The sequence below is a fragment of the Aethalodelphis obliquidens genome, unplaced genomic scaffold (assembly GCF_003676395.1).
Source record: "Aethalodelphis obliquidens isolate GAN/ISIS:26980383/991018 unplaced genomic scaffold, ASM367639v1 scaffold1, whole genome shotgun sequence".
Taxonomy (NCBI): Eukaryota; Metazoa; Chordata; class Mammalia; order Artiodactyla; family Delphinidae; genus Aethalodelphis; species Aethalodelphis obliquidens.
Window position 1 is genome coordinate 54,447,591 of NW_020837945.1, and position 21,447 is coordinate 54,469,037.

Genomic DNA, 21,447 nt, shown 5'->3' on the forward strand with positions numbered 1-21,447 from the left:
ACACACACACACACACACACACACACACACACACACACACACACACATTGGGTTCAGAAAACTTATTGAGCTCAGGAAGTATTGGAATGGAATTTTATAACATATAGAGAACTTTAGGCATGCCTCTTGCCATTACTAACATAATACACATGGGAGGCTGCTTATTGCTTTTTGCTGCCTTTGCTCTAATCACAGATCAGCTCCAGAATTTATACCCATTTTACAAGCATTCATTAAAGAGTTCACGTAGAATACACACTTTCCAGTAATTCATTTATTTCATTTTGCCTTGTTTTTAACTTATTTTAAAAGCTTAGGAAAATTGTCAACGTGAAGGTCATAGCATTCCAATTTATTAAATTTTTCCAATAGTGAAATTAGATGCTGTAGTTGATGAATAACTCTCACAGTGAATGCAGGGGTGAATAGGACCTATTAGATCATCAGTGCTTAGCTTTGGGTGTGATGTAGCTTCAGCCAGTATTTTTATTAGCGTTTAACCCTGGGCTTAGGTCAGGTCAGCTCATGCAGGATCTTAGATTTCTTCGGATTGTCAGCCAGAGAGAGAGAGTACACACTAGAGAGTATTTTCTTGGTTGGTATGATGAGAGGCAAATCTGATAATGCTTGATTTTGCCACAGAAGCCCTGGCCTCAACCGTATGCTCATTTCTAATGAGCACTATATGACAAATAATAAAATATATCCCTTTTGTAAAAATAAGATGCCATCTGCTTTAGGTCTTTCCCCATTTTCCTTTTTATTAATTTCAACCAAAAATGCATATAATAGGGGCTTCCCTGGTGGTGCAGTGGTTGAGAGTCTGCCTGCCGATGCAGGGGACACGGGTTCGTGCCCCGGTCCGGGAAGATCCCACATGCCACGGAGCGGCTAAGCCCGTGAGCCATGGCCGCTGAGCCTGCGCGTCCGGAGCCTGTGCTCTGCAACGGGAGAGGCCACAACAGTGAGAGGCCTGCGTACCGCAAAAAATGCATATAATAAACTAAGCAATTTTTTATAGGGTTGAGAGAAAATGACAAGCAAGACTGTTCTGTTTAATATTGATGTATTGAATCACTTTGATTCATTTGCATAAAGAGTGCTGCATAAATGAAATGTAAAATGATATCCTTTTGGCAAGAGAAAACCCAGCATCTTACTTCGAAAATGAGAAAAAATTACTTTTAGCGCTTACATCAAAAAAGAAAACAAATGCTGCTTCCTCTTTGGACACTTGTGTCAACCACCATGACTTGATCCAACCCTCTGGCCTGTTTATCTCTTAGGCTTCTCTGCCACAGTATTTGCTTTACTCGTTGAGGGCTATTCTATAAAACTGGTAACAAAAATATCATATAATGGTATCATTTCACAAAGAACAATTTGCTTGATGAATCTGAATAAATTAAGATTTTATCATAATTTTTCATTATGATAAACAGGCTTTTCTTTTCATTGTGTGGGCAGTAGTTTTGTTTAATATTTCCTTGCTTTCCTCTAGTCATTGACATCCTTTTACTTGATGCTAATAATTTTTTCAAAGGTAAAAAAGAATTTTGACGTGATGACTGTAAATTTATTTTTAATGTTGGTACCTGAGCAGTCCCATCCAACCTTTTAGAAACAGCTCCTTCAAAACAGAAGTTATTTGCCATATATTCCTTTTGATTGAATTCTACACTCTGTAGCATGAATATCAGAACGTAGTGGCTCGTCTTTGACACATCTGATATTTACATATGCACTATTTACCAAGAGTTTTCAATTTAATTAAAAATGTTTGTATGATATACCTCAGCTGATGCATTTCTAACAGGTATTGCCACTCAGAGTGTGGTTCTTGTTTAAGTGAGATCACCATCAGATTTATTAGGTGCCTCAAAGCCCTGGGCAGCTCTGAGGAACCAGTTTGATAGTGTAACAGCCACTGTCCTGTGATTCTGGAGAGTAAGATCCCATACCTCTCTTAAATTAATTTGTTCTTACTGCTTAGTACACTCACTCCTCCAAAAGAAAGTTTTTTTCTGGGGAAGAACCTCTTCTTACTTAGGAGTTGTGCAGGGAGACATTTCCAGATGTTACTCCTCTCCTCAATGGCACTTGTCTTCTGAGGGTTTTTGACTGTGCACTTATAAGATTTGAGGAAGCTTTAAAAAAATTAATTTGAAAACTTATTATGAGTTGTTTCTGGCATCATTAACAGAGGAAGACATGCATGATGGAGAAACCAAAATAAAATGTTCTGCCCTAGAATCAAATACAGTTCCCCTTCTCAACTCCATATATTATTTTTCCCAGCTATATTTTGCATAGGTTGACAATTAAGAGCCCTTACAATTCCTAAGCAAATTAAATTATTACATACTTAGTTGTTTATTTGTAAATGTTATTTGTGATTATACAAGAAAAGTATAGTACATGGTTCTCTAAGGATATCTGTGCTCTCCAGTCACTTTCCTCAGCTGACTCAAGAGAAGTTTCAGTCTCTTTCATGTTATGATCTGACCATATTGTCAGCCCAGTACTGGGCTGGTTTATTCAAAGCTAAACAGTAGCTAACTAGATGAACTAATAAAATTATCTACTACAATCTGCTATGAGCATATCTATTGCAGTAGAAATAGAATAGCCTATAATTACTGTGATTGTATCCCTAAAACTCTTATAATTATTTCATAAAACACCCATCACCTTTGAGAAAACACAAAGACTCTTGAAATTCTTGTTCTAATTAGTCTATAGCAGAGATTCTCAAACTTTAAAATACACCAGAGTCACCTCAAAGGCTTCTTCAAACACAGATTGCTGAACCCCACCCCCAAAGTTTCTTATTAAGTCTGCAGTGGGGCCTGAGAATTTGCACTTTCAACAAGTTTCCTATTAGGGAACCGCAGTTTGAGATCACTGCTCTGTGGTTTGCAATTTTTACCACAGGTTATTAAATCAGCATTGGTAAGGCACTTTCTGGTATCTCTTGGAACTTACAGGGAAAGGGTTCAGTGAGGAAGGAATGGGCAGATAATAGAAATTTACCCAGTGGACCACTTTATACCCCTCATCCCTTTTCAGAGGGGTTCTCAGTCCTATTATGTGCACTTAGAGAAAAGTAGGTGTTTGTATAATTTAGGAAACAATTTACTCTTTAAAAATGTTTAGCTTTGTAATATCACTTTAAGATCAGGCTTGCAAAATTCTTAGAGACCATTCGCATTAATTTCATTTACAAGTGTTCATAACTCTAGGAAGACATTAGCTATTGGTCATTTATCGTGTAATACAATTATCCTAGAAACGCAGTTTTTAAAAAAACAGTAAGCCCTGGGCATTTCTTTAAGTTGAAAATATTTTTTCTTTTATGTCTTGGGTCTCCGTGTCACAAGCTGAGAAGGATATCTTTCCTTCTTAACCAAATCTGATAGTTTTCAAACCCATTGAAGTAACCTGCATGGAACCATGAAATTGAGTAAAGAACATTTTGTTTGTAGGTTCCTCATAAATGTTTATGTTTAAAGGGAGAAAGATACATCTGCTTTACAAGATCTAGAAAGAAATAAAGAGTGCAGAGCCTATTTTCCTCGCATTTCAGCCTGTCTCCCATTCTGTACTGATGCTCATAATTCATCTAGATTCAACTCGGCCCTTCTGAAGAGCCATCACTCTGTTTCCAGGCTCTGATCCATTAAGTTTGTCAAAGTGAGTTTCCTATCTGCATTTTTTGTTGTTTACAGGTAGAGTGACACATCTGTCACTGTTTAGATCTCGTTTACTGAAGACTAATGACCAAATGTAATGCCAGAAGGGAGCTGTTGTCTTCCGTTATTTAACAAGTCTGGAAGCCTTGCCTGGTCCACATATCCTCTTCTCTGCTGTGTGGCTGACTCTTACACCTAGAGTATATCTTTGCGTTGAAAAATTGCGTATTTACTTTGAAGACAGGGAGCTAATCTGGACAATTTAGACAGATAGATTTGAACATTAAAACTTTCCTTAGAAGGCTTTTACTTTGCCAATATAAATACAACCGTAATCTCACCAAGGTATCGTCACAATTGGATATAAGCAATAGGTGCACATTTAAAGCATTCATTTTCATGATGGAATGCCCAATGTTACGGAATATTACACTCAACACAGACTCCATATACTCACACTGCAGCTCATCAGTGTGAAAGTCTTACATGGTTTATTGGAAGTGTTAATATTTCTTTTAAGGTAAGGAAGACCAATCATCTCATATTGTTCATTTGTTCTCTGATTCATTTATTCACTCAACAATTGTTAGTCATTTCCTCCCAGGCTACAGTGTTTATGATACCCCTCATAATTGCAAAAGCCTTCCAGCTAATTTGCTTTTGATCTTTACCACCTCTTTCCTTGGTGTGCGCCCCTACCTCAGTCAGCTATAAAATTAACAGTTTTAACACCCAGGGTGATAATTTTTCTTGGCGCTTTTGCTGAACATCACATACTTTTAACACCCACCCTGTTTATCAGAACATTCCATAATAGGCAGAGGAGAGACTACAGTGGAGTTAACAGATTAGCAAGCACCATCCAACTTGAGGAAAATAAAAAGCATAGCCATGAACATACTGTACAGTATGACCTACTACTGCCCCCTACCCAGGAGGGTAGCATAACACACACTTTCCACCACTAGCTGACCTGTCATTGAAAAACATGTATTAGCTGCATTATTCTTACTTGAAAGGATGTGTATGTCTCTTAAATAGAAAAAAAAAAACAAACAGGGAAATGAACAATGATATAACAAATTGGCATTACACAAGCTATGCTTATATTAGAAGCCATCAGAGATTACTGAGAGATTACATGAGATTACTGAGAGAAAATGTGTAAAGAAAAAGAGTGGGGGCCCTAAGACAAAACCCTGAGGGAAACATTTAAATGCTCTCTATAGAAAGGAGAGCCAACAAAGAACAGCAAGGAGTGGCCTGAGAGGTAGGAGGAAAACAAGGACTCTGCAGTATTGGAAATCCAGAGGAGACTCTCAAAAGGAAGGTCAGCTATGCCCAGTGCTGCAGACATTAACATGTATTCAACCCCCTGCCCCCAATTAAGAAGCCAAAAGACATTTTTAGAAACTATATCTTACCGCTAAGTTGTTCTATGAAAATTTTATTGTTAGGTGATTCTAGAAACGTTGGACTGCTAAAATATGTTGACTCTCCCCCTTATTTGAAAATAAGGCTTCCAGCAACCTTGAGCATTTAAAATACTGCCCTGTACCTACAAATAGGTAAAAATCCTCCCATAAGTGATGAGGAAAATAGTTCTTACTAAACATTAGGTGAGGGTTTATTTTGCAAGGCAAGGAACCATTCTCAAGCCTCGACTCGAACAGCTGTGCATTAACTCAGCTGGCAGGTAATACGTCCGAGCGGTCAGAAGTTCGACGCTGAGCCTCTGGGTGTGCCGTGCAGGCATTTGACAGGCTTCGTGGTAGTGCGCGCGCGTGCACACACACACACACACACACACACACACACACACACAGCGTCGGGAACATAAACCTACAGCAGCAAAAGCGACAGCAGAGGGAGCCAGTGGAAGAGCTAGAAAACAGTGTCAGGCTGTGTAGGGGAGCATCACCCAGCTTGTTGTTCTCTTGAGGGTATCGTATGATTATGTGACAAATTAAATATTTTATAGATTATTAAATTTAATAATTCTCCTCTGACATTGCAATTTTTAATTCTGTTCTAATTTTAGTCTGTAACTAATGTTTGGAAGTGTCCTAAAAGAGTTTATTTATTAGTGTTAACAATGATAAATCCTTGTTACTAATAATTGTAATGTATATTGAGAGCATAATGTGGGCTGAGCACTGTGCCGAACTCTTCACTCACATAACATCTGATCTTCACAGAAGTAATTAATATGGGGCAGGTATTGTTTCTATGTTGAAGGTGAAGATGAGGTCTTAATTACTTGCTTAAGTCCACACAGCAAGAAGTAATGAAGGCATGTTTGTCTGACACAAAAGCCATGTCCTTTCTATTATACAACCTTGGTTCATGGGACTGGCATTGATGTTCAGTACTTCTTTCCCCCAAGTCACTAGAGTCAGTGATTATATTAAATGTGTTTATTTCTCTTAGTCTAGTGATAAGCTTAGTAATTGAATTCACCTTGTCTAAAAAAGGAGAAATGGCATATATCAGAGGAAATTCAGCTAGAGGAAAATCTTCAAAATGATTCAGCCCCTAAGTTGATCTTCTAAAGAAAAAGTAAGTGATTGGGATAAATAGGAAAGGACTCTTTGAAAAATGATAGTACCCAGGAAGGAAAATTCCTTAAAACTTTCTTAAACTAGTCCCTTCTGAGTGGCCCAGGTAGCTTATTAAATATTTGGCTCTTATTCAGCAGGTGTTCTAGGGAGAATTTTCTCTAGCAGTAAGTCGCCAGTCTCTTCTGGGGCTGACAGCTCCATAGAATTCCCTGGGGGTCTTGGGGTCACCTGTAAGGTATAGACACAAGGTAGGTTTGCCTCCTAAACTGAACTGAGAAATACCTCTGTCTTAAACTGAGAAAGAATTCAGAATCACGAAGAATATTAAAAGCTTAGACCATAGCTAGCTGCTCTAATGATGATAGAAGTTCTCTAGGAGAAGAATACTTTGTAAAGATCTTTAAGAATGTATGCCCTTCTCCATTCTTCATGGAGTTAAGCTAGAAATTGAAAATTAAGTTTTCATATAAAAACGAGAAAGGACAGTGCTGTTCATTGTTATTAGTGCCTGGCTGCTGTTGCACCAGATTTGCAGAAGAGGATGCAGTCACAGTGTCATGTTGTGTGTATGTCGATGTGTTACAACTTAGTTCTTAACTGTATGGCTTCTTGAGATTTGTGGTCTTGACTGTCAATCTTTGTGTACTTTAGAGCATACTCTCAGAGCCAGTGCCAGTGTTTTATGTAAAACTTTTAGCTTCACCAGCTCTTGTCATATTGCCTAGCACATTTATGTTGGATTCTCAAAACAAAATTTGTTGACTGTCTTGTTGGCTGTCTTTTCACAGTGATTCCAAATATATTTCAACAAAAAATTAACTAATTGCTTTTTAGTAAATATAAAATGACATTAAATCTCTTTTCTATGTGGCAAGTTGCTGAGTTGGTATTTATATGGAAATGGAAATGCATAATTTGTTTTAAGGTGGTAGAGTTATTAAATTTAGGGCCTGGAATTCTCAAGATAATAATACTCTTGTCATCCAACAGCCACCCAAGCCACTCCTGTTTTTTTTTTTTTTTTTTTTTAACATCTTTATTGGGGTATAATTGCTTTACAATGGTGTGTTAGTTTCTGCTTTATAACAAGGTGAATCAGTCATACTCCTGTTTTTTTGTTATTATTTTTGAGGCTATTTACTAAAATTGGTTTCAAAATTATAATCCCAAGCGTATTTGGTACTTGGGAGCAATGACGTTCTCATTAAACTAAGGAAAGTTCCTGAATATATGTGAATGGGGAGTGAAAATTCTGATATCACAATTAATATTCCTTATGTGAATTGTTTTCAATATAGATTTCTTCGAACACTTCACAGTTGGGCAGTGCTGAACCTGTAAAACGCTGTGGGAAGTCTGCACTCTTTCAACTGGCAGAGGCAAGTTCTAAGAATATGTTGTGATAAGATCTGCAGTGGTCGAAGTCACAAAAAAGTTAATCGTAACTGTGTTCCCTAAACGGTACCATCTCACCTGTGACCATAAAGTGTGTTGTATCTAATTTTCAACAATGAGAGGGTTAACCTTTAATTTAAGGAAGTGGACTTTTGCTACGAAAAGTCATTAAGCATTGAAAAAGGTTACCCGGGGAAATTGCAAAATCTTTTTCACAGGTAGTATTTTAAAATAAGGTCAGTTTTTGTCTCTCTCAGATTGGTTAAGTAAGTACATCCTAAACCGAGAAGAATGGCCTACGTCATTTTCCTCTTCTCTGATTCTCTTGTGATAGCTATAAATCCCTAGAAAGCGCTACCATTAAGCTAGGTGGTTGATGTTTTAATTTGGGGGTTGTTTTCAGTGAAGAACTCAAAGGATGTGTTCTAAAGTCTGGTTTTATAGCATCTGTCAGTTGTACGTTTGATGTGATGTGGGTGTAAAATGCTACTACTCCTTTGGCAAAGTAGAAAAGATGCTTTTGTAAAGCCTAAGAAGAACAGAGCCCTCACTTGGCGGGGGATGGTGGGGGGGAGAAGATGCCGGGAGTGGTCATTGCTGGGATGGGTGGCAACAAGGCTTCCTCTGCCAAGCTGGACCGATCTGCCCTATGGGGACTTGTGCAAGAAATGGCTTTAGCGCCTGGACACTGTTGTAGCAGTTTTCTCTTTTGGTGAGGCAAATTAGGAGGTACAAAATGAATGACCCAAAATCTCTATATTAAACTTCCTTTTCTCTCTTTTTTTCTGTCTTCCTTCCAATGAGTTCCTTCTGAGTTTTTTTGTGATATGGTTCTTTTATAAATTATTTGAGTTTATTGAACTTAATGGGACAACCTGTCATTTTCTAAATTTTATGGTAGCTTGTATCATAAAAATTTAGCAGTTTTAAATATCTTTATTTTTTTTTAAGTTTTATTTTATTTTTTTGGCCGCACCTCGTGGCTTGCGGGATCTTAGTTCCTCAACCAGGGATCGAACCCGGGCCCCAGCAGTGAAAGTGCTGAGTCCTAACCACTGGACCGTCAGAGAATTCCCCCTAAATATCTTTAAATTAAGCTTTTAAAGGCCAGCCAGATCCAAATTAGGAATATAAAAATAAAAAGGCCTGAAACAGTAAAGTATGTAAATAGTGGGACAAACTAATCCATTTTTGTCTGACATGAAGCTGACATGCTTCTTGTATAAGAGAAATTCAGACTCAAGTAGAGGGCTACTAATGACTAGAAAAATTAGGAATGCCCCAGGGAATAGTTTTTAAAAGAATTGGGTAAGTCAGTGGCAAAGTACTGTTTCTGATAGAACTAAAATAATAAAGATCTGGCAATGAGTCTGCCTTTAGAGTTGTAAACGTGTCTTAGTAAACAGGGAGACTATGAGGCCATAAATTTGTCCAGTATCTTTAAGACTATACAGATTGTCAAGATAATTTACTTGAAAGAAGTGATTATTTTTCTTAAATAAGATGAATATGGCCCTTTCTGCCTTTCCAGGGGGGTGGGGTATGTACATATATACAGACATATCCATATGGTCTTTTAAATATTAAACAACACTGATTTATAAAACACACTAGCTTTCAGTGTGAATATTTGTTTATTAAATAGTTTTGTATTAGAAATGTATGGACCTTAGAGGTGCTTTGCCGTGGGCGGGGTGCTAGAGCAGTGAATCTGTCTTCTCGTTTTCTTTCTTTGGCATAACAGTCACAAAAAAATGGATTCCCCATTAAATCAGAGCTCATTAAAAAGAACACTCTTCAAATTTGTAAGGATGCATCCCAAATATAAAACAGATGCTATGGTTTAACAGATGTTTCAATGTTGGTATCATAATTTAAAGGGGTAAAATGACTGCAATAAGCCTATTCCAATTATAGCAAATCAGCTTATACTCAGACTTAGTTTCTTATAACATCCAAGTAAAAATAATATGCTTTTGATGGAACAGGGTTGGTAAAAAATAATTTACCAAGAAAATCTCCTCACATTATTATTCGCACCACATGAATATGATGCCATAACGCTAATAGAGTGTGTTTTAGAATAACATCCTAAAGCCTTCCCAGTTTATAATTAAACATAAATATGTGCACAATGGATTAATCAGCATCTCTAAATAATCACCAGTAGAAATATGCTTCCTCAGTTATTTTTTATTCGTTGTGTATTTGATGTTCATTTTTTCTTGAACAGAGTATAATATTTAATTATTTGGGGTACCTCTTTAAATAAGTATGATAGGATATTGAGGAGGATTTTTCCTGTGGCCCAGAATTGATGCCATTGTCTGATATCCTAAGGGACAGCTTTAAATTTACACATTCTAAAGGGAAAGCCATCAACAAGCTACCTTCAGTTTGGGCTAGATTCTTCTCTTGGGATTTATAAAGAGACAGCCTTATCCAGCTGTCATCCCTTTACCACTCCAAGGGTTTCCCCACCCTAACCCCATGGGTGGGGCTATCATGGGATTGACAGTCATCTGGAATATTGTGGCTTTTCTCCTTGTCCTGTGGAGGAAAGCAGGCAGTGCTTTCCCTTCTTCACGCCTGGCCTCTGTCAAGCAGAGTGAAGACAGCTCTGAGAGAACCCCTGTTAAAGAGTAGGGGTCGTACTACCAGAAGTGTCTTCTCATGTTTTGGCGAGAAGCAAGCAATGTTTTAGACGTTGATTTACTGCGGTGCCCTTCACCTCTCTGACCAGGCCAAAAGAGAACTGGAGGAAGTCAGCAGCAGGGAGAGACTTAGCATAGCCTGACGCACTGTCTTGGCATTGCAAAGATGCATGAGTTTTCCAGGGGCCAAGTGAACAAGTAGAAAGTAGTTCAGCTTGATCAGGCAAGAGGCCACGGAATGGTCGTGGGGAGAGGGCAGGCCTGGGACCATCCCATCTCTCACTTGAGGACACTCTGAGGAACTCCCACAAACAGGAGTGATGTTCAGCTTGTTTGCACCAGGACAGCTGTCCCGGTACTAAAATACAGAATACTTCCTATTGTTGGTAAGAAGACTGGGACCCTACCCCTTGAGTACCTTTGCAGTAACTCTGCCAGCATCCCAGCTCTCCCCTATCCTTCTAGCGACTGGACAGCACAGCAAGGGGCCTGCAGCACCCTGTTCTACCCCTGAGACCACATCCCTTCTGATTGCTTAGCACCCCTGCCTGTTAGATATTTTGTAAGTTGTCTCTGTCCTTGGTATCTCTGTCAAGGTCATTCAGTCTTATGGGAGTTAGCAGGAAAAGACAAAGACATAACCATGCACAGTTGGTTTTACCTGCACCATTCCTTCCTCTGTCCTCTCAACCAGAGGCTATATGTCTTATGAAGGAAGGTCCAGGAACCAGCCCCAGAACTAACCATTCACCCTTCCCAGCTCCATTCTGGTGGGTGGACATGGGAGAAGGAGTGAATGAAGAGCCTTCCCAAAGACAGGGTTTGTTGCTTGCAAGAAAACTCTTCTCTTGGAGAGAAGCAAGAAATATTGTAGGCATGTATTTATTGCTGTGCCCTACACCCACTTCAGCAGGCAAAAAGAAAATTGGAGGAGGCTGGCGGCAGATAGAAGGAGACTTAGATTGGCCTGCAGTCTCAGTTTGGGCATTGCAAGGAGCGCTCCCCATTTCCCAGCACCCCAAGCCAGGAGATGCTCTGGTGGAAGGGTCTGCCTCAGGCATTTGATTGGCATTTTAAATTGGGTGGATTTTTAATAGCCGAAAGTGACCTGAAAATTCTGGAATCCATTCCAGGTATTTTTCAGGAATCTACTCCAGCTAGGAAGGGAGATTTGGCATGGTGCTGCTGAGGTCAGGGAATTGTAAAAAATACAGTCCTTTATGTTTGAACCTCCATGAGATTCATACTATTCAGTTAATCAGTTAATTGGCACAAGTACTATAATGTATTGTGTTTCCTTTCCTTTTGAAATTAATTAGGTCAGGTCACATAAAGAATAGCAAAGCATCCTCCTGGAGATCATTGTGTATTATAATTACTATAGTTGGAGAGCACACAGAAACATCTTTATCTGTACATTTTAGTAAAGAAAATTCTACACTTAAAGATACCTGTTACTAATATTGCCTAGTACAGCAAGTGGAGCAGTTTATTCATTTATTCTAACAAACAGTAGTTTCTGAGGGCCTACTCCGTGCTATTAACAGCGAGGTTGTTCAAGCTACCTGCATATGGGTGTACATTGAGATAACCTGTGAGCCTTCTTCTGAGATCAGTGGTATAGGAAGACCTTACCTCGAGATCCAGTTTTGGTGTTTGGTGTGCCATGAAAGGCTGGAGCATAAGCCTAAAAATATTACTATTTGTTTTACTGCTAATTTTTTTATCTGCAAGTAAGTTTTATTATCTAACGTAAGATAATAATGACCGACATTTATTATCTACTGTGTGCTAGGCACTTTTCTAGGTACTTTATATGTACTCATTGAATTCTCACATCTGTCCTTTGAGGTAAGTACTATTATCATTCCTCTTTTCCACAGTAAGAAACAAAAGGACAGAGAGGTTTTTTGACTTGCCTGAGGTCATGTGAACAGGAAATATTAGAGCCTCCGTAGAAACCCAGTCAGTCTCTCCACAGCCTGGGCTCTTCAGCACTGTGCTATTCTGTCACCTTGTTTTAGATGAATAGAAAAGACTGTGCAAGTGACTTGTTATAGGAGTTTGCATGTTATAGAAGTCTCTGTGGAAGATAGCCTACTCCTACACACGTGTATGGCTGAACAAAATGACAGATTGTTCAAGGCTGCTGTCAGAGAAATGGAGCTGATATTTCCTTTTTTAAAAGTGATTCTACTTTTGAAACTGCCAAGATACATCCTACACCCTTAAATAAGTGAGTGCCTGTTTGTGAATATACTTTGGAAGATACGGTGAGGACTGTAGGAAATTACAGTGTATGCCTCCTGTTCTCCAGGAACTTATTCTCCAGTTGCAAAGAGGTAAAATATAAAAAGTTAAGGGATAAGAAATAAATTAATGGTGCAAGTGGTTTCACAGGAAAGCATGCAATGAAAGGAGGAAGTTCAACTTGAGTGATACCAAAGTGAACGTGTAAAACCAGGAAATGGAGAAATTAATATCAACTGGAGTGCTCTGGGGACCCAGCACAGGGGAGAGAACGTGAAGAAAGATGGTTCTTGATGAAGGAGTTGTTGAGGAACAGAGGTTGAAACTAGCATCCTTTGGGCCACATCCAATTTTGTTAAGAGATGCTTTCTTTGGCCCACAATTTGTTGACCTGCATTATATCTTACATTTGAATTAGTGGCTAATATTTTAAAATTATAGATTTCAAATAAATGCGTACTCTGACCTCTCTTGAGAATGTAGAGGATCTGGAGACGCTGGACCAGCCTTTCTGCATGAGAACAATTGGTCGGAGCTGATAAATTGGCTGCCCCCTTAGAGGTGTTTGCTGTACAAATGTCACCGTCCTCTCCTTTCCCTACTGAGCCCCGACTCTGTGTCCAACAGTCATTGCCAACATCCATTTACACTTGTCCCCACCCCTTTATACCTAACCATCCAAACACAGTAGAGACTGTGATTTATGCATAATTAAATGGAGAGATGGGGGAGATAGAGCAAAGAGATAAAGGCAGGCAAACATGAAATAGGTAGATGACAAGTAAATCAGCTGGGCAGAGGGGAGGGCTGTGCTAGGAGGTATATGGAAGGTGAAGGTAGAGTGTAGCTGCAAGTCAGAATTGGGAGGGTGTTTAGTGTAAAGCAGAGAAATTTGTACTTGAAAATAACGAAGGGCGGTTGAAAATTTGGAGCAGGGGTGTGCAGTGGTGAGAGCAGCGCTTGGAGAGCCTCACTTGGCAGCTGTGTAGAACAGAGCGGAAAGCCTCTGTGGACGTCTGGGTGTGGGAAGACGAGAACCAGCATCGGGGGAGCTGGCAGTGGGCATGGGAGACTGCAGGGGATTCAGGTGGATTTGGTGATCGAGTCAATGTGAGAGGTAAAGCAAAGGGGAGTCCGAGACAACTCCAGCTCTGAACCTGAGGGTGGGGAAAGAACGGCTTTCAGTTTACCCTGATCTTGGAGCCCAACCTCAGGTAACCTGGATGTTTGTGAACCGAGAGGGGGCCCCACAAGTAGAAAAGCAGAGATGAAAGATGCTGAAGGGGAAGGGATAACTGAAGAAATCCAGTACTGAAAGAGTCAACACGAGGGGATTGCCAGCTAGGTAAACAGTTGAGTTTGGAAAGCAGAAACCCATGTTTCTCTGAGCACAGAAGAAAGAAAGGTAAAACACGGTCACCCCAGGATTGCTGGATTTGTCTACGTTGTACTTTTCTTCTTTATCTCAATTCGTAAAACTGATAATCTGTTACGGTGAAGTTGAAGAAAGAGAATGCTGGATCTCTCTAGACATACTCTTCATATGTATAAAAAGCAAGATTGTAGATACGGTGGGTCCAAGGGAATTGGAAAAGTTGTCATTAACCCTATTTATTAAAAAAGGGATGAAGACATTTGCAGAGACCTCAACACCCTAGTTTTTCCTTGCGTTCTAATTTGCAAAAAACCCTTATAATTATAGTCAAATGGGTAGGTAAAGATGAATTTATTCTAGTACCTATAAAAATTAAATCTTATGGAAAATTATGGCTCACTTTAAGAAAAGATGAGTTATGTTAAAATTACAGAAATTCTATACTATATTGGAAAAAGTAGGAAATCCCACCCCCCCCACTACCAATTATAGGTGGTATTTGATTGAGGTATGACTCCATTCAGGTGTTCTGTTGTGTCCTCATATCATTGATGTGCATTATCCTTTCACCCTGCTGTAACCCCCTGAAGCCTAGAACCTCAACACGTAGTTCCCAAGTTCTCAGCTTCACCTGCACTCTTATCGTAAAATTGAATTCTAACACTTAATGATATATTAGAGGGGGCCTTTTGTTTGAAAGTGGTATGTTTCTTTCCTTTTTGTGCTGAGTTGCAAGTCATTTTCAGAAAACTCCTATTCTAAAACTTTTCATTTTATTTCCAATTGCACCAACTTCCTTTTGTAGGAACTGAAGTATAGGAATGCACCTAATGACTTCCTTCAACACCTTTCGGGGAGACTTCAGTAAATGGCCTTTTGGAGCAAAGGCTATCCCCACCCCATCTAGTGTCTTCAGAAATGGTATAGTTTCTGAAGAAATAGTGAATAAACATTTAAACCACCATTTCACCTGGCCTAATTGTTTCAGCAAACCAAACAGTAGACTACTTAATATGCACAGATTTTAGTACTGAGAGACACTTAGACCACTGTTCTGTGACCAGTTATCTTTTATAATAAAGAAAATTGAATTATCCTAGCAGTGATGCTATTCTTTATTCTCTGAAACCATTAACCAGTATATTTTTATGGCAAAAACATTCTGGTTCTATTTAATTATGGGAGACATGCACATCTTGGAAAAACACCGCGAAATGCCATCCTAGGGTTATGTCTACACTGTTATGGCAGATAATAAGCCAGTACAAAATGATTGTAAATATACCTTGGCTGCAAAACATTTGTTTTGTCTAAAAAGCAGAAATTTAGAAATGGAAACTTCTTGATTAGTGTCAGTGGGTCTGTTTCCATACTGCCTTGTTTTTAATCTAGCTGGCTCCTTTATAACAGACAATGAAAGACAAAATATAATTAAGAGTGAAATAATATGGTACATTTGGAACTACTTACCCATTTCTTTGTACCAGTTAAGAGCATCTTCTTCTGTGGTATTACTTCTCATCTAGTGCACGATTAATTATTTTTCACTGGCCATTTCACTCAGTCTTTTAAATCAGGACACATTAAAGAAATGAATCAGTATCTTAACATTTGTAGAAAGGAATACATTTTTAAATGTCTTTAAGGAGGTAAAAGCTTGGTGCCGCACAGATTTATTGTGTGTTTAAAGCCACTACCCAATAACAAACCCTGAACCTAAGGTGTGGTCATACCCGAACTGAAAATGACAGCCTCCCTGAACTCAGGGACAGGAAAAATAATCCCTCCATTTTATCTCATCCCTTCAGTATCTTTATTGATTTTTTTTTTCCTTTGCAACCAATTTGAAGAGGATAGTTTTTTATATGTCTGTCCCATGTGTACATCCAAAGGATCTGGGTTTCAACATAATGATTTTTGTTTTTCTTTTGGGAATGAGTTACATTTCTTCTAGCACATCACTATCAGGCCACTCTGACTACGCGAAACAGTAAAAAAACTTCTGTGTGGTTTCGGTTGTCAGAGGTAAAGTTAAAATATTGGTGATTAATTTTCACTGGTGCTCCTGGGAACCGTAACTAAGGACAGTGTGATCACTGGTCTAGGCCAAACAGCAGCATGGTCATAATTAGCATTGTTTTTTATAGACTGGTTAACTCTTTCCTGGTATTAATCAGAATGCATTTTAGATTCATCATTTACCTCGGAATTAATGAACCGTTCAATTCAACACAATTATCTGTTGAATGTCTTCATTTTTTTACTAGGATATTCTTGGAGGAGAATACAAAGGTGAACAGGATACATTTTGTGCCCCTGCCCCCGGAAGTTACAGTTATTACAAATAGGGGCTTCCCTGGTGGCGCCGTGGTTGAGAGTCCGCCTGCCGATGCAGGGGACACGGATTCGTGCCCCGGTCCGGGAGGATCCCACATGCCGCGGAGCGGCTGGGCCCGTGGGCCATGGCCGCTGAGCCTGCGCGTCCGGAGCCTGTGCTCCGCAACGGGAGAGGCCACAGCAGTGAGAGGCCCGCGTACCGCAGGAAAAAAAAAAAAAATAGAGTAGTTCCTGAGGAAATAAACGATATATATCAAATATTTATGCCCAGCATTTGATTGAAAACATTAACATTTTAACTTCTTTGAATACAGCCATGGGAATTCCATCCAGAAGGTGTCCTGCACATGATTTTCCATTCTCACTTTTTTTTTTTTTTTTTTTTTTTTTGGTACGCGGGCCTCTCACGGTTGTGGCCTCTCCTTTTGCGGGGCACAGGCTCCGGACGCGCAGTCTCAGCGGCCATGGCTCACGGGCCCAGCCGCTCCACGGCATGTGGAATCTTCCGGGACCGGGGCACGAACCCATGTCCCCTGAATCGGCAGGCGGACTCTCAACCACTGCGCCACCAGGGAAGCCCCCATTCTCACTTTTAAAGAAGGTTATTGTTCAATTTAAAATAATAACAGAATAATAAATTGTCATTTACTAAAGCATGTTCTGTTTCAAGGCCTGATTAACAACCAACCCTCTCTCTACAAAGGGCAAGTTGGCCAATTAATAACAGACATTAATTCTGTGCTTCCCACAGTGCAGTTTTATTCACTTGAGTTCACATTGATTTATGTTCTTTTGTGTCCACTGTGTGCTTCTCTATGTGCACTCCGTGCATATGTACATAATGTAGTTTGTGTGTGCTTTCCTAGGTCCCACTAAAGTGTTGATATATGGACCCAAAAGTAGATGTGGGTAGATAATGCTTGTACCCAAAAGTAGAACTGAGCTTGATTATATCTTTAATAAGAGTTGCTTCTTGAAAGATAATTGATTTAAGATCTTTCTGAATCTAATTTTGTTGTATATGGTTTTCCCCGCGGATATAGAATCATTCAACCCTAGAATGAAGAACTGGAGCAAAGCAGTTAGTCTACCAGGGCTATGATGTGCTGTTAATGAGACAGTACGAATATTACTACTACTAATAATAGCCAGCATTTATCCTACATGACATTAAGCCCCAAAGGGATGGTTGTCACAATACATTATTCTTGCTCTGTGCTAGACACTATTTTAAGTACTATACATGTGCAATTCATTGAACCTCACAGTATTCCTAAGGCAAGTACTATGTTAACATCCACATTCTGTAGATTGAGAAACAGGCACAGAACGGTTTAGAGAAAAGGAGCTTAATTGATGGCAGAGTCAGTCTGTTGTCATAGACAATCTCTCTAGAATCCCTGCCTTTTGAAACTGCCTCTCAATATAAAATTTGTTCACATCTCAGAGTGATGGCATCTTCTAAGAGTTACTACATCCATAGCTGTTCCTGGGCTCTGTTTATGTCATGTGAAAAATACAGACTATTAATTCCTAGACACTTTTTTTTTTTTTTTTTTTTTGCGGTATGTGGGCCTCTCACCGTTGTGGCCTCTCCCGTTGCGGAGCACAGGCTCCGGATGCACAGGCTCAGCGGCCATGGCTCACGGGCCCAGCCGCTCCGTGGCATGTGGGATCTTTCCGGACCGGGGCACGAACCCGTGGTCCCCTGAATCGGCAGGCGGACTCTCAACCACTGCCCCACCAGGGAAGCCCTCCTAGAAACTTTTGAAAATTATTTTTAATCATGTTTGAACTCATAGAAAAGAAGATGAAAACTGGGAATTATTGAAGTCTCCCCCCACCCCCCAAAGTTATTGTCTAATGTGCTTCCCCAGAATCCCTGTACCCTGTATGCTGGCTTATATCCCAGGTGGCTGCAGACTGCCTTTCCTGGGTTCCTGTGTCCCCTGATTTCTAGCTGGGTTCAGCCAGTGGGAGACACTGGCAGAAGATTAGGGGATGGGAGGAAGAGAGAGGCTGGGATGTGTAAGGAAGGGGTGAGGAGGGGGTGGGAGTAAGCAAAGGCATCATCTCGTCCATGTATCCAGCTCCCTCCAGATTGGCCCACCACAGGTCTATCTTCCACCAGGGACCTAGCCCCTGGGCTTCGTAACGCTCCTTCCGCCATTTGTCCCTACTGTGCCTTCCTGCTGTTGCTAATCCCTGGGTTACCTCACGACCTCCTGTTCTGGTATCCCTGTGTAATTAATTTATTCCCTGCATTAAATTCCCTTCGCTAGATATGCTTTAAGTTGTTTCTGTTTGCGTAGTTACACCCTGACTGGTGCACAAGCCATCCTCATTTTTTATTTTGTATGCTTATAAAATAGGCTAAGAGAATGCTAATGGCATACTGTACCCAGATTTCAGCAAAACTTCTGACAGACATCTTATGATGTCCTTGTAAACCAAATGGGGGGAGTTTAGACTGGATTATTAAACATTCTTAGATTGCTGGAGCTTATTAATGTTCAAATCAACCTGATGAAAGGGCTCTAGAGGTTTGCCAGAACGCTCTGTCCTTGGCCATGACCTACTCAACTTTATTACCAAAGATTTAGACAAAGACGTAAAAAGCAACTTTATCAAATGTGTCTATAACACAAAGCTGGAAGGTAATTTAACTCAAATTTTGAAAAGATATACTTTGTAAGGAAAAAAGGAAACTCTTGCATCTAGTTACAAAAAGTATAAAGATACAGAATGGGAGAGACCAAGCTTCCCAGTATAGTATGTGGGTAATCCAGGATTTTAATTGACCACAAGCCCAATACAAGCCAGAAGTTTTGACCTGTTTTTTTAAAAACAGGTAGGATATCATATATTAACGCATATATGTGGAATCTAGAAAAATGGTATAGATGATCTTATTTGCAAAGCAGAAATAGAGACACAGACATAGAGAACAAATGTATGGATACCAAGGAGGAGGGGAGGTGGGATGAATTGGGAGACTGGGATTGACATATATACACTACTATGTATAAAATAGGTAACTAATGAGAACCTACTGTATAGCACGGGGAACTCTACTCAATGCTCTGGGGTGACTTAAATGGGAAGGAATCCAAAAAAGAGAGGATATATGTATATGTATAGCTGATTCACTTTGCTGTACAGCAGAAACTAACCCAACATTGTAAAGCAACTATACTCCAGTAAAAATGAATTAAAAATAAAAACAGTGGGGCAAGTTCATCTTTGGTTCTCATTAGAAGATTAGTGTCCTTATCAACTGACAAATAGCTCCACTTTTCATCTAGAGTATTACAGGAAGGCTAGGAACTTAATCTAAAATACTGCTAAATTGAAACATCATTGTTTTCCAGCCCTTATAAGCTTTATGTCATTTATGAGTTTTATTTGCACACATTTGTTTACTTTTGCCTGGCAACAACCCAGCGGAGGATGATGTACTGTTACGATTTCTCAGCCTTTATATCCTCATATGGGTTCAGGTATAAGCTACCTGCCTAGCTCACTGTGTGGCCTTAGGCAAGCAAGTATGGTGCTTGCACAGAAACCCAGCTTATTTCAATAAAGTCCATTCTTACTTCAGGACAACCATACTGCATCTGGATAAGAGGGACCCAACTTTTGAAAGGTTGGGAAGCCTTTACATATAATGAGCAGTTGTTCCAGGAAAAGAGACTCACAGAAACATAAAGTCTATCTTCTAGGATTTAAAAGTCTGTCACATGAGAGAAGGAGTGGATTAATTTAAGTGACTTCAGGGAACAACCAGGACTGATAGGATTTATAGATTTTTGCTCAATATTTTAAAAATTTCAAACAGCATTGCCCTCTAATATGGTCACTGTCTTTGTGCAAAAAGTTGTATAACTCTCAGGACTTTTATAATAAAATGAGTTGCTACATTAGGAAGAATGTTAAATTAGATAACATTAGATAAGATAATTAGGTAAGTCTAGAGTGACACCAACTCTGAGAATTTGATTTGTGTTTATTTGGGGGTTTGGTTAGTGAGAATTGTAGTTATTAGTTTTATTTTTATAGTTTAACTTCCAGCCATGTAATTGTTTTTCTTATAATTTAGAATTAACATGCTCTATTTATGAAAAAACTTTAAGAGCCTGAAACAAGGAAGTAAAGCATGACTAGTGTTCGGGGTAATTACCTTCCCAAGAAATATTATGCTGTTTCCCAGAATATGTCCCCAGAGAGAATGTCTGCATTTGTTCCATTTCATTCCTAGCTGTAGAATCCTGTCAAGGGTGATGAGGAGAATTGTTTTGAAATACATTGAAGCTGAGAATAGAGTTTGCAAAGTGTTATTGGGTTTGCTAAGATGAACCTGTGCAAATGCAAACCGTTGGCAAAATCAGTGCTTGTGTGGCAAAGGTCCCTAAAGTGACTTATTAAAGGCCACCAGAGTGATAGTGATTGAAAACTATAAAATTCACCTTGAGGATGCCTTTCTAGCCTTCTTCTAGCATAGTCTCTCTCCCCACATGGGATAGTTAGATTCATGAAGGACTAGGATGATTGAGAAAGGAAAATAAAAATTATTCCAAAATTGATACAAAAACAGCAAATCTCCCCTGAGAATAAAGCATGCAGGGAAGATGATATGTATCCCAGTGTTTCAGAATTAATTTAACGTTTTGCTTTGATCTTCTTTCTAGTTAGGTTTAATAAAGGGAAGTTCTCAGTCTTCATAACTACTTGCTGAGGTCTAAAAGTTAACTTACATGATTTCCTGAAAAAGGCAGCTCTGTTGTGAATTCATGATATTACACATCTTCCCTGTGAATGATCCTGAAGGGCTGGGTACTCTTGTCATGTACATTTTTTTAAAAAACCTTGCACTGTCTGCCTCCTCCCGCCCCTTCTCCAGCTTCTTGCGAGACTTACTAATCATAACATAATTCTCACGGAAGGATTTGAGATATACTGAAAGTACTAAGGGAAAAAATGAGGTAAAATAGTATCTGATGTTTAATTCAATGTATTATCCATTTAAAAAATGAATTTTATAGCTGTTAACAATCTCTGACAACTTGCCATTCCATAAAATGGTGATTTTTCTTTTAAAACAGATCAGTTTCCTACTCATGTACTTGATTTGGGGGGTTCAGCAAGCCCTAATAATCTTTTTTCCTCTAAATTGACAGTGCAGA

The 21,447-nt window shown here is 39.3% G+C and overlaps 1 protein-coding gene across 9 annotated transcripts in view; it reads left to right on the forward strand.

The window, feature by feature from the left end:
* The window catches only part of BBX (BBX high mobility group box domain containing), a 282,218-nt gene that overhangs the window by 222,275 nt on the left and 38,496 nt on the right, over positions 1 to 21,447 (forward strand). For all 9 annotated transcript variants that reach the window (XM_027104049.1, XM_027104073.1, XM_027104053.1 and 6 more), the window contains one exon: positions 7,552 to 7,632. In XM_027104049.1, the coding sequence (XP_026959850.1) occupies positions 7,552 to 7,632 (81 nt within the window). The remainder of the gene's footprint in view (positions 1 to 7,551; positions 7,633 to 21,447) is intronic.